Raw genomic sequence first — 13,807 nt, 5'->3', positions numbered from 1 at the left:
AGACAAAAAAGATCCCACTTTACCCACCCCATTCAAACAAAGGCTAGACTCATTAAAAGCATTTAAGAGAAGAACAGCAAAAAATCCTGCCCTGATTACCATTACACTTGGATAACTGGAAATTGTTGGAAATTACTTCACCATTTTTTTTGAAAAGTGCCTAATTTTATTTTCAACTTTTCAATACTTAGGACACATTAAAGATACATGCCAATATAAATCATGCTTAGGTCCTGAATACAATATGTGACTGCTGATGGATCAATGTATTTTCAGACTGGAGTTCCCTAGAACAAAAAATGACTTCCAGATATGCCACAATCTGAAAGTCTAAGTTTTACTTATACAATTCATGCCAAGAGAGACAAAAAATCCTTCATATATATAATAATGTTTTATAGTCCCATAAGGTGCTAAGTCATGAGGAAATATTTTTCATCTTTTCATTATGAAGCTACCATAGGGAGCTTTTAACAATCCTGTATCCAGTTTCTCCAGTTAAATGCTGAATTTGACCCATGAGTTAGTGTTTTAACTGGTGGGTTGTTCAGCTGCCATTTGTTCTCTTCCACTTCTTCACAGAAACACATGCCAAGTGAAGGGATCTAGAAAAGAGATTTTAATAGTTTGTTAATGAGGACTTTTGGCCAAGATGATTGCCTAAAGGAAGCAGAGCAGCACCAAGCTTCCATATGCTTACTTCAGCACAAACCTTAAATTCATACAGGACAGGATAATAACAGTCAATGATAAGGCTTATCTTCATACAACTACATTTACCCTTCAACATTGTTCTGTGTTCTTCCATCCTTTCCCCCTTTTCCCACTGTGTAAGTTCCTAACTCACCCTGTTCCTATATTGTGCTCTTGAGGCACAATATATAACCTAACCACTACTTGGATACCCACAGCAGGTGACAATGGGAATATTCTCTCCTCCCATTCACCTCCAGTATACCTGCTCTCATCACCATGTGGATATATCAGGTGTGACTTGAAGGGTGGTCTCTGCATTCTGAAGTCAAGACTTGTGAGTAAAAGCTCCATTCATCCACTCTTTCTCCCTTTTCTTTTGGACAGAGTGAGCTGCTAAAGATAGCAGGATCAGTGCATTGTGATCTGCATTGCAAGGCTCATTGCATTAACTTTCCTCCCTCAAATCCACTCTCCTTCTGGATTTCCCTGTTTCTGTTGAGGGCACTACCATCCCTCCATCCACTTAGGTTGTCAATGTTGGTGTTATCTGGGACCCCTCATTTTTGTTTATTCCACATATCCAATTTCTTTCCAAATCTTGTCATCTTTATCTGTAAAACATCTCTCCAATTTCTCCCTTTCTCTCCAGTTACAAAGTGATCACCCTAGTTCAGATCTTCAACTCATCTTTTCTGGACAATTGCAATGGCTTCCCAATTGGTGTCTCTGCCTCAAGTCTCTCCCACCTCCAAACCATCTCCCGTACAGCTACAAAATGATACTCCAAAGCACACATCTGATCATGTCAGCACTCCATATGTCCCCTATTGACTCTAGTGCCAAATATAAATCCCTCTGCTTGTAATTTAAAAGCCCTTCACAACCTGGTTCCAACTTAACCTTTATTTCCTCATTACGCATTTTTGCCCTTTTTGCAATCCTTTGATCCATCTAGACTGGTCTTCCTAAAAAAATGAAATATTTAAATGTGAATAAGAAATTAAGGCATGATAATACTCATTAAGCAAAGCCATGTTAAAAAACAGAGGAATTTGGATTTATATTGTAAACTTTCTGCTGAATTGAGATTAGAGATAATTCACTTATGCTTGTTTATGCATTGTGTATGGTAATTATATATACACTGAAAAACATGATTCCTGAAAAGCTGTTATATTCACTGACAGTTATGATCCATTACTCGATTTTTTATTATGCAAATCTTAAAAGTAATTCACCTGCTGATCTAAAAATAAAGAAACAAAGAATGGAATGATTAGTTGCTAACAGACAAATGTGAATTAACCATTTATGCTATTCCCCCAGAATAGAAACAAGGATGTTTAGAAAATAATGAAGCATATTCAATCACATTGCTTACTCTGAAATTAGTATATTAATAATTATTATTTAATATTAATATTAGTAAAATATTTTGATAGAAGCAAGCAGTTTTTATATTATTAAATAAAAATTTTAAATATGTCAAAGTTTGTAAGATTCTTTAAAATGTCTCTTATGTATGTAATATATATGTATAATTATCTATGTATAATATATAATACACATGTATATTACATGTATAATACACATGTATATCTATGTCTAAACTAATACACTTATTTTGGGAACAGATGCTGAATTTTTATTGATATGAGTGTAACATTGTAAAATCAAAAATTAATTTTAATTTTATTTTGCTAAGGTTTAATCAAGCTAGGTTTAATATTTCCTTTTGAAGTTCCTTCCACTTAGAAACTTCACTCACCACCCACATCCTAAAGAAACTTGCTTAAAGGTCAAGCTTTTTTTCTTGTAATTACCTTGACCTTTCTTTTTGATTTTTTTCCAATTACATGTAAAAACAATTTTAAACATTCATTTAAAATTTTTTTGTGTTCCAAATTCTCCTTCTCTCTCCTTCTCATTGCCCCTCAATGAGAAATGAAGCAATTTGATATAGGTTATATGTGTGCAGTGATGCAAAACATATTTCCATATCAGTCATGTTGTGAAAGACCAAAAAAACCCCAAGAAGAATAGAGAGTTAAAAAAAAAAGTATGCTTCAACCTACATTCAGACTCCATCAGTTGAAGGAGAGAGAAGGGGGATTTGAGAGAAATATGGGTAGAGAAAGAAAATATGAACTTTGAAATAGCTAATGGGCATCTCCAGAGCTTTAGATATGTGGAGAAAGTTGGCTCCTAAATATATCCCTTGATTCTGAACACTAGCAATCCCAGATGTCTTTCATCATTTCCTAGTCAAAGAATCCATTTGATCTTATTTATTTTAATCTGTACAACTTCTCTGATTTTTGTCTTACTGCTTGCTTAGATAAATGTTTGCTAGCTATTTGTTGTTGTTGTTGTTGTTGGTGGTGGTGGTGGTGTATGTGTGTGTATGTGTGTGTGTGTGTGTGTGTGTGTGTGTAATAAATTTTTGGTTAGTGAGAACTATGCTAATTATTTTTAAGTAAGCTAATTATTATCCTCTTAGTCTGAGGCAGGACTTATTCCCACCCAGAGCGACCAGGGGAAGTGGTTTTTATTCTCATTTCAAAAGAGACTTCATATATCTGTTATGTAGTACATGGAGATAATTTTAGCCCAGTTGTCCCTCTTGCAGATAGAGTGCATAGTAAGTGCCTTACTGCTCTGCCCAAAGATGGAAATATCAGTGTCCTCTGCAGATGTGTAATGGGGTTTTACAGATTCCAGATTTTATATATTTAAATATATACATTCCACAAGGGCTGCCCTGGATACGTAATATTGATGTGATTGAAGATCTTTCCCACCCATTCAATAGGCCTGAGGTGGGCCTAGGTGGGAAAGCTTGGTTATATCTTTGCTTGTAAATATGCCTAAAGCTTACTAGATGCTAAGCCAATGTGCGCGTGAAGCCCTCAGGGCCCTAAGGGGAGTTGCTAAGATCAGAGCCAATGGCATGTGCACCGAGTTCTAGTCAATCATGAATTCAGCCAATCAGAGATCTGAGTTCTAGCCAATCAGATGCTGTAAAAAAGGAGAGCCCAGAACTGAAGAGGAGCAGGATTGAAGAGGAGAAGAGAATTGAAGAGGAACAGAACCGAGAGGAAGACATTGAGGCAGCAGACACAAAGAGGGTGCTGAAGAACAGACATTGAGAGAACCAGCATTGGCAGAGCTGCAGAAGAGAGTGCTGAGCAGAGAGTTAGGATTTGTGAGTGATTGTTTATAGGGAGGCCCTAGCAGGGGGGAAGGTTGTAACCTTGATGACTTGGTTCCTTGCTATAATACTGTGTTATAATTTCCTTGTTACTATGTTGAGGTGGGCTTACTGGTTTTGGATATAGTTACTACTATATTGAATTGGGGGTATTGGTTCTCAGATTTGATCCTCTGGAGTCTAAAAAAATGTTATACTTCCTCTGCCCTCTACATAGAGAGTTTTTTATGCTTTGTGATTCCAAACCATTCAGGCATGTTCATGGTCATCCTCAAGGTCATGAATCTTGCCTGACTGGTTGTAACAACGATGCTGTTTGCCGCTACTGTAACTGTGTAGGACCAGTAACACCAGTACACATTAGGGCTGCCAGCACAGGTTCTTTGATCTGCTTTTCTAAAGAAAGCAACTTTAAAGGGTTAACAATATTACTTTAATTAAACATATACATATGATTCACTTAGTTTTGGGGAAAAGTCAGCACCCTGAACTTCAGAGCAAATACAAACAGAAATTACAAACAGGGACAATATAAAGAGGTCAACATTTCTGTCTAACCAAATCACAATACATAGTTATCAGAGAAGAACCAACATCTGGGTTTTCAAAGTGTGTATGTGTGGGGCTGCTTCCAACAGCTTACCCAGAGTCTTGTCACCAGCACTCTTTCAATGAGTGTGACCCCCAAAGGCAAAATGCCAACCTCTGAGTTTATATACACTTCTTCAGGGTCAAAGGGCATCACAACCATGTGACTCAAACCCACACGACTTAGGCCTTCTTGTGACTTAAATGCTTGCTCAGGGTCAGAGGGCAGAACTAGGCCTTCCCTTGACAACAAGCAGGTCATCAAAGACTCCCAATTCAATCAAAGATTCCTTAGTGTTGAGAAGCACTCCAAAACAAAGACAATAAAAAGTCTACTTTGCTTGTCATTACATTTGAAAAGCAAAAGTCAGCAAAGGTACTTGATTATCTTAGCATTCCAAAGGAGAAAACAGTAAAAAAGTCCCACCCTGCTTAACATTACACTGATACAGATACTTAAGGGCACCATCTATACTCATTACATGAGTGAGTCAAAAAAAACCCCTCACATTTATTTCCATAAAGGAAGACAAAGTAATCACCTTTCTCCTCCATAGAAAACCAATTGAATCATCAAATCACTGGACCTGGGAAGGGCAAGGGATCATAGTATCTTTATTTTATTTTATTTTTTTTATTTTTAGTTTACAACACTCGGTTCTACATAATTTTGAGTTCCAGATTTTCTTCCCTCCTCTCCCCCTCCCTCCCCAAGAGGGCATGGAATCCGATATATCTTCTACGTATAACTTCGCATTGAACTTATTTACACACTAGTCAAGTTGTGAAGAATTATGACCAATGGAGTGAATCATGAGAAAGAAGAAACAGAAACAAAAAAAAAATCCCCCAAAACAAAAACAAAAGAGAGGGGAAAAAAAGGGGGAAAAAAAAGGCAAGCATAAAGTGTGCCTCAATCTGCATTCATGCTTCATAGTTCTTTCTCTGGATGTAGATAGCATTCTCCATAGCGAGTCCTTTGGAGTTGTCTTTGCACCTTGTGTTGCTACAGCTAACATTGCTAGTACCAAATTGAATAGTAGGGTGATAATGGACATCCTTGTTTCACCCCTGATCTTATTGGGAATATCTGGTATGGCTAGGCCACCTTCCCTAGCATTTCTTTTCATTAATACCCTAGATATTCTAGACCTCTTGTTCTTCCAGATGAATTTTATTATTATTTTATCCAGCTCTGTAAAATAATTTTTTGGTAGTTCGATTGGTATGGCTCTGAATAGATTGATTAATTTTGGTAAAATTGTCATTTTTATTATATTAGCTTGGCCTAACCATTTTTTTAGATCTGACTTTATTCGCGTGAAAAGTGTTTCATAATGATGCTCATATACTCCTTGGGTTTGTCTTGGCTGATAGACACCCAAATATTTTATAGTGTTACAGTAACTTTGAATGGAATTTCTCTTTCTATCTCTTGCTGTTGGGCTTTGTTAGTAATGTATAGTAATGCCGAAGATTTATGTGGGTTTATTTTATATCCTGCAACTTTGCTAAAGTTGTTTATTATTTCAAGTAGTTTTTTACTTGATTCTCTAGGATTCTCTAAGTAAATCATCATATCATCTGCAAAAAGTGATAATTTAGCTTCTTCTTTTCCTATTCTAATTCCTTCAATTTCTTTTTCTTCTCTTATTGCTACAGCTAACATTTCTAGTACCAAATTGAATAGTAGGGGTGATAATGAACATCCTTGTTTCACCCCTGATCTTACTGGGAATGCATCTAGCTTATCCCCATTACAAATAATGCCTTTTGATGGTTTTAGGTAGATGCTATTTATAATTTTAAGGAAGGCTCCATTTATTCCTATGCTTTCTAGTGTTTTTAATAGGAATGACTGTTGTATTTTGTCAAAGGCTTTTTCTGCATCTATTGAGATGATTGTATAGTTTCTGCTAGTTTTGTTGTTGATATGGTCAATATGCTAATAGTTTTCCTAATACTGAACCAGCCGTGCATTCCTGGAATAAATCCTGCCTGGTCATAGTGTATTATTCCCATGATAAGTTGCTGCAATCTTTTTGCTAATATTTTATTTAAAGTTTTTGTATCAATATTCATTAGGGACATTGGTCTATAATTTTCTTTCTCTGTTTTGACTCTACCTGGTTTGGGTATTAGTAGCATATTTGTGTCATAAAAAGAATTTGGTAGGACTCTTTCTTCACCTATTTTCCCAAATAGTCTACAAAGTATAGGACTTAATTGTTCTTTAAATGTTTGATAAAATTCACATGTAAAACCCTGGAGATTTTTTCCTAGGGAGTTCATTGATGGCTTGCTCAATTTCTACTTCTGAGATGGGGTTATTTAAAAATTTTACTTCCTGTTCTGTTAACCTGGGCAATTTATGTTTTTGTAGATATTCATTCATATCCTTAAGGTTGTCAAATTTGTGGGCATACAATTGGGCAAAATAATTCCTAATTATTGTTTTGATTTCCTCTTCATTAGAGATGAATTCACCCTTTTCATTTTTGGTACTGGTAATTTGATTTTCTTCTTTTTTTTAAATCCAATTGACCAAAGGTTTATCAATTTTATTGGTTTTTTCATAAAACCATCTCTTTGTTTTATTTATTAATTCAATAGTTTTCTTGGGTTCAATTTTATTAATCTCTCCTTTGATTTTCAGTATTTCTAATTTGGTATTTAATTGGGGATCTTCAATTTGTTCTTTTTCTAACTTTTTCAGTTGCATGCCCAATTCATTGATCTCCTTTTTCTCTATTTTATTCATGTAAGAATTTAGAGATATAAAAATTCCCCTAAGAACTGCTTTTGCTGCATCCCATAAGTTTTGGTATGTTGTCTCATTATTGTCATTCTCTCGAATGAAGTTATTAATTGTTTCTCTGATTTCTTCTTTGGCCCACTCATTCTTTAGACTTAGATTATTTAGTTTCCAATTAATTTTTAGCTTATTTTTCCATGGTTCTTTATTACAAATAAATTTTATTGCATCATGATCTGAAAAGTATGCTTTGACTACTTCTGCCCTTCTGCACTGGATTGTGAGGTTTTTATGCCCTAGTACATGGTCAGTTTTTGAGTATGTGCCATGTACCACTGTGAAGAAAGTATATTCCTTTTATCCCCATTCAGTTTTCTCTAGAAGTCTATCATATCTGCCTTTTCTAAAATTCTGTTCACCTCCTTAACTTCTTTCTTATTTATCTTGGGGTTAGGTTTATCAAGTTGAGAGAGGAGGAGGTTAAGGTCTCCCATTATTATAGTTTTGCCATCTGTTTCTTCCTGTAACTCCCTTAACCTCTCCTCTAAGAATTTGCATACCATATCACTTGATGCATATATGTTAAACAATGATATTGCTTCTTTGTTTATGGTGCCTTTTAGCAGAATGTAGTGTCCTTCCTTATCTCTTTTAATTAAATCTATCTTTACTTTTGCTTTGTCTGAGATTAGGATTGCTACACCTGCTTTTTAAATTTTAGCTGAAGAGCAATATATTTTACTCCAGCCTTTTCCCTTTACCGTGTATGTATCCCCCTGTTTCAAATGTGTTTCTTGTAAACAGCATATTGTAGGATTATGGTTTTTAATCCATTCTGCTAACTGCTTCCATTTTATGGGAGAGTTCATCCCATTCACATTCACAGTTGTGATTTCTATCTGTGTCTTTTTCTCCATCATGTTTCCCCCCTGTTTATGCTTTTATTTCTCCCTTTCCCCTTCCATTCCTCAACAAAGTTTTGTTTTGACTGCTGCCTTCCTCAGTTTACCCTCCCTCTTGATTCCCCTCCCTTATCTTACCGTTTTCCACTTGCTACTTCTTCCCTCTCTTCTGACCACCCTCTCCCTTTTTCCCCCCCTTTCCCCTCCTACTGCCTGTAGGGCAAGTTAGATTTCTATACTTAACAGGGTATGTTATTTTCTTCTTGAACTAGATCTGATGACAGTAAAGCTCAAATACTGCTCTTCTCTCTCCCCTCTTTCCTTCTACTGTAATGTGTTTTTGTGCCTCTTCATTTGATGTAACTTACCCTTTTCTACTACCTCCTTACCTCTTCTCCCATAACCCTCCCTTTACATCTCTTAATTATGTTTTTTATCCTTATATCAGTTATTTTATACAGACATTCACAGTCTATGTGTGTTCCTTTCAATTGTTGTAATAGCTGTACTTTTCTCAAGATTGACATATATATGTGTGTATATATATATATGAACATAAGATGATATAATCCTATATAAAGATGTAAATAATTTACCCTTATTGATTAATAAGTTTTGTGGGTTTTTTCCCCCATTTACCTTTTTGTGTCTCCCTTGAGTTTTGTATTTGAAGATCAAATTTTCCATTGAGTTCTGGCCTTTTCATCAGGAAGGTCTGGAGTTCCCTTATTTCGTTGAATGTCCATCTCCTTGCCTGAAAAATTATGCTTAATTTTTCTGGGTAGTTGATCCTTGGTTGTAGCCCCAGCTCCTTTGCCCTTTGGAATATCATATTCCAATTTCTCCTGTCATGTAATGTAGAAGCTGAGAGATCCTGCGTGATCCTGAGTGTAGTTCCATATTTAAATTGTTTCTTTTTGGCTGCTTGCAGTATTTTCTCCTTGACTTTGTAATTCTGAAATTTGGCTATAATATTTCTTGGTGTTTTCAATTTGGGATCTCTTTCAGGGGGTGATTGGTGGATTCTTTCAATGACTATTTTGCCCTCTGGTTCTAGGACCTTTGGGCAGCAATCTTTGATAATTTCTTTGATGATACTGTCAAGGCTTTTTTTTTTCATCAAGGATTTCCGGTAGACCAATAATTCTTAAATTGTCTCTCCTGGATCTATTTTACAGGTCAGTTGTTTTTTCCAATCAGATATTTCATTTTTTTCCTATTTTTTCATTCTTTACATTTTGTTTGACTACTTCTTGATGCCTCATAGAGTCATTAGCTTCCACTTGCTCAATTATAATTTTTAATGAGTTGCTGTCTTCATTTTGCTTTTGAGTCCCCTTTTCCAATTGGTTGATTTTACCTCTCAGGGTGTCATTTTCTCTATTTAGATTCTGAATCTCCATAGCCATTTTCCCAATCTTTTTTCTTAAAGACTTGATTTCATCAGTGGTTTTTTTTTTCCAGTTTTTTCCATTTTTTGTTTTACCTCCCTAATTTGGTTTTTAAAATCCTCCTTTAGCTCTTCCAGTAATGCTTTTTGGCCTTGAGACTAGTTCACATTGCCTTTTGAGGTATCCGATGTGGGTATAGTGTCATTGCTATCCTCTTCCAAATTGGTATTTTGATCATGTCTGTCTCCATAAAAAGAATCAATGGTCCTCGGTTTTTCTGTGCTCCTCTTCATGTTGATTAGCCTTTTCCTGGCTTTACAGTGAATTTCTGCTTTTGGGGCCCAGGGCTCTCTGTCCCAGGTTTCTTATTCTGGGGATTGTGAGTCTAGTTACTGGCTTTGTGTATTATAGCCTTCAATTTCCTGAGGCGTGGGGGCGGGGACTGGCTGCCTAAAGTCTCCTCTTCCCCTGGGGCTGTTCTCCAGCACTGTTGCTCTTCAGCAATGGTCTCGGCTGTTTGTTGTTCATGCTGGTGTCTGCCACTTCCCCTGGGGGTGCAAGGATATGTCTGGGCTCCTGGTGTTGATGCCTGCTGGCTCTGACACTCTGGGACTCAGGAACTCCCACTGCTTGGCCAATGAAGCCCCACTTCTGTCTCCTGTATTCCAGCATTTTTTCCCTAGGAATTCTCTGGGTGGGGGGAGGGATTAGAGCCATTTACCTGGCCATTTTGTCTCCCGGAAGCTCAAGAAGATGTATTTCATACCTTTGGGCTGCAAGCCTCAGGAGTTGATGTCTCATGGCCAGTGGCGTTGCGCTGCTGCCTCTCGTGGCTTCCACAGACTCCTGTCCTGCGTTGGGAGGCCTGGGGATCTCTGCCAGTTTTGGATGCCCAGCTTTCTCCCAGCCTGTCTCACAGGTTAGTTTCCACAGCTGCTCCCCCTTTGGTGCTGTCTGGAGCAGCTCCGCTCACTGAGGACTCTCCCAGCCTACAGATTCATCCTGTCAGCCTTTCGGACTCTCCTGGCTTGGAAATTTGCCCCTCTCAGACTACTCGTGGTTTCTAACTCTCTCAAATCTGCTCAGATTCACTTTTTTATAAGGAATCTGACAGAAATTGTGAGAGAGCTCTGGTAAGATGCTGTTTCCAAGTGGCCATCTTGGCTCTGCCCCCAGGATCATAGTATCTAGTGCTGGAAGGGATCTCAGTCATCAGTCAGTCTAACCCTCTAATTTTCTTTATGAAGAGAGCAAGGTTGAGGGAGGTAAAGTGATCTCTTCCAGATTACATGACTCTTAGTACTCAAGACTAGATTTCTTTTTTTCCATAATATTATACCATCTCTTGAATTAGTTTCTCACTGACTCACTGATCATTGAGACTGGTGGCAGGCATAAGGACATAGTACAGCACCCAAAGAGAAAATAGCATTCATATAGAATTTCCTACTGAAGAATCCATTTACCTTTCTGACTAGTTGAGCAAAATCACTGATGTTTCTGGGTGGGAGGTCAAGTAGTGGTCGAGTGCAGGAGTCCAGAGCTGAACCATGGCTTACAATTGAGATTACACCACCTGAAAACAAAGGAATAGAAAAATAACCAAGGTAATGAATACTGAAATTACCCAAGGTTTAGGTTAGAGCGCCCCAAATATTTTGTAGAGTGAAGTCAGGAGTGAGCTGACAGCTTTCTGAAAATATGACACTTAAAAAGAGAAGATTCAGCAGCTCCTGTTAATTATGGGTATTATGACCAAATATTTTAAGTTTAATCTACCTCTTTAACATTTTCTCTATCACTTTCTTTTCAATGAAACAATAAATTAACACTAAGTTTTAGTATTTACTCATTTCCAAGGTGAGCAAATGCCCATGCTGATAACAATTGGCTCTTGCAAGCCCCCTGGGTAAAAGTATTTTTTATTCCCTCAAAACCTTGAGATTACCTGGGGAATGGTGAAGGGACAAAGTATATCAGCATAATGGTGGGGTTTTAAGGGCAAATCAGTGCATGCCTAGGAATGGCAAAACTTACATACCAAATTCAGTCATAATACCCACTATTAACAGTAACTACTGCATTTTCTCTTTTTAAATAAAAAAAATGTTAAGCTGATTTGATTTTGACTTGACACCTTTACTTGTATTATTTCTAACATCTTTGCTCTGACTTAAGATAGAGTTGGATATAGGGAATGAGGGCATGAGAAAAAAAGCAGTCTATAACTTCAAAAAGATTGACAACCATGAAATCAATCCATTGAATTAACCCCAAAGTTGCTGTACCCCAATTATACTGTAGGAAAAAGATACTAATTTATTAGATAGTAGTAATCTTGGTTAGTTTCTAATACAGAAACAAGATCCTGAAGGTAGAGGAAATGACACTAGTCATATCCATTGCCAAAAACATTTGCTTTCACCTGGGCAGGCAGCAACGATCTGCTTCACAGTCATAGAACACCTTTTTACGTAGTCATCGTAACTTTCCGATGGCCTCAGGGAGGAAAGTGGAAATTCAGATCTAAAAAAGACGATAAAGGGAATATAGTCAGATCTCTTGGTGAATCAGGGATGTTCTAGAAAAAACTGGGGATTTTTTCCTAAACAATATAACAAAGTGTAAAGCAGTTTCCTAAAAAAATTATAAACAAAAAACCAGATAACATGACAGGGTGTTGGCCCTTGGGTAAAGGCAACTGATGGAATACAGGAAACTTCTAGTGATTCAGTGGCTGAGGATCAGCCAGGTTTTTGGTCATTTTTTAGAATAGTGGACTGTTCTTAGTTTGAAGTTGGCTTGAGGAGTCAGTTTCAGAAAAAGGATTGAATACCTAAGGAATCTCTAAATTCTTGAAAATATGATTTTCATTTTTTTTCTCTTGTGATTCTTCCAGAGTGTGGCAAGGTGATAGAGAAGGATTCATCCTGTCTCTCTTCTCTGGACCTCCACCAGAATCATAAATGAAAATATCTATTATAATACAATACTATTTCATTACATTCATATACCATAATTTGTTTAGCCATTCCCCAATTGATGGGCATCCTCTTCATTTCCATTTTTTTGACAGCACAAAAGAGCTATTATTAACATTTTTGTGCAAGTAGGACCTTTTCCTCTTTCTTTGATCTCTTCTGAGTATAGAACAGTGGTATATTTGGATCAAGGGGCATGCATTGTATGCGGAGTATAATTTCAAATTGTTTTTCAGAAGACTTGTATGAACTGATACAGAGTGGAGTGATCAAACCATGAAGAACTCTTTATACTATAACACCAATATTATAAAATTCTTGAATTTTGAGGTGCAATGACTATCCATGATTCCAGCAGACCAATGCAGCACCATGTTATATATTTCCTGACATAGAACTAGATTTAGGGTGCAGAATGAGACCTATTTTTTGAACATGGAAAATAAGGGGATTTATTTTGCTTGATTATGAATACTTATTTAAAGTAATAAATTTTTCTAATGAGGTGTGTAACAGACAGAAAAATAGATTTCTGTTAATTTAAAAAAACCAGTTTGTTAAGAGTAATGACAATTTGTGGCAGAAGCAAATGCTCATAGGAATCCTGTGCTTATATGTATCTGTAATGGCAAGCGAAGTGGGACTTTTTGCTGTTTTTTCTTTTGGAGTGCTTCTCAGAACTAAAGTAATCAAGTGCCTTTTATTGAGCCTTGCCTTTGTTTGAATCAAGCGTCTTTGATTGAATCAAGAGTCTTTGGTGATCTGCTCAAGTCATAAGAAAGCCTAAGTGACATGAGTGTGAATCACATGGTTGTCATGCCCTCTGACCCTGAAGAAGTGTATATATACTCTGAGGTTAGCATTTTTCTTTGGGGGCTCATTCATTGGAAGAGTATTCCTGTGATTTAGCCAGATGAGACTCTGGGTAGCCATTAAGGAGCCCCCTCTGCTTTGAAAACCCAGATGCTGGTGCTTCTCTTTCTGGTAACTATGTATATATTGCTATGGTCAGACAGAAGGTTGTCTGCTGATTTGTATTATTTTCTCTGTTTGTAATTTCTGTTTGTATTTGCTCTGAAGTTCAGGATGCTGACTTTTCCACCTGAATTAAGTGAATGATAAATGTATGTTTAATTAAAGTGGGATTGTAAACCCCTTAAAGTTGCTTTCCTTAGAAAAGCAGATCAAAGAACCTGTGCTAGCAGCCCTCCTGTGTGCTGGTGCTATTGACCTTACACCTCCATAGCAGCTGCAAGCAGAATTGATGTTACAGCATCTGGAGA

At 36.9% G+C, this 13,807-nt stretch overlaps 1 protein-coding gene across 1 annotated transcript in view; it reads right to left on the bottom strand.

Moving 5' to 3' along the window:
* Positions 1-470: 470 nt before the first annotated feature.
* UBASH3A (ubiquitin associated and SH3 domain containing A) overlaps positions 471-13,807 on the bottom strand; it is a 110,340-nt gene continuing 97,003 nt past the window's right edge. Inside the window, exons 12-14 of the mRNA XM_036745735.1 lie at positions 11,969-12,069; positions 11,010-11,119; positions 471-605 (exon numbers count right to left, since the gene is read on the bottom strand). Coding sequence (XP_036601630.1) covers positions 471-605; positions 11,010-11,119; positions 11,969-12,069 — 346 coding nt within the window. The remainder of the gene's footprint in view (positions 606-11,009; positions 11,120-11,968; positions 12,070-13,807) is intronic.

This window comes from Trichosurus vulpecula, chromosome 2 (assembly GCF_011100635.1).
Source record: "Trichosurus vulpecula isolate mTriVul1 chromosome 2, mTriVul1.pri, whole genome shotgun sequence".
NCBI lineage: Eukaryota > Metazoa > Chordata > Mammalia > Diprotodontia > Phalangeridae > Trichosurus > Trichosurus vulpecula.
The sequence above is the reverse complement of the archived record's forward strand: the minus strand, read 5'-3'. Positions and strand labels throughout refer to the sequence as shown.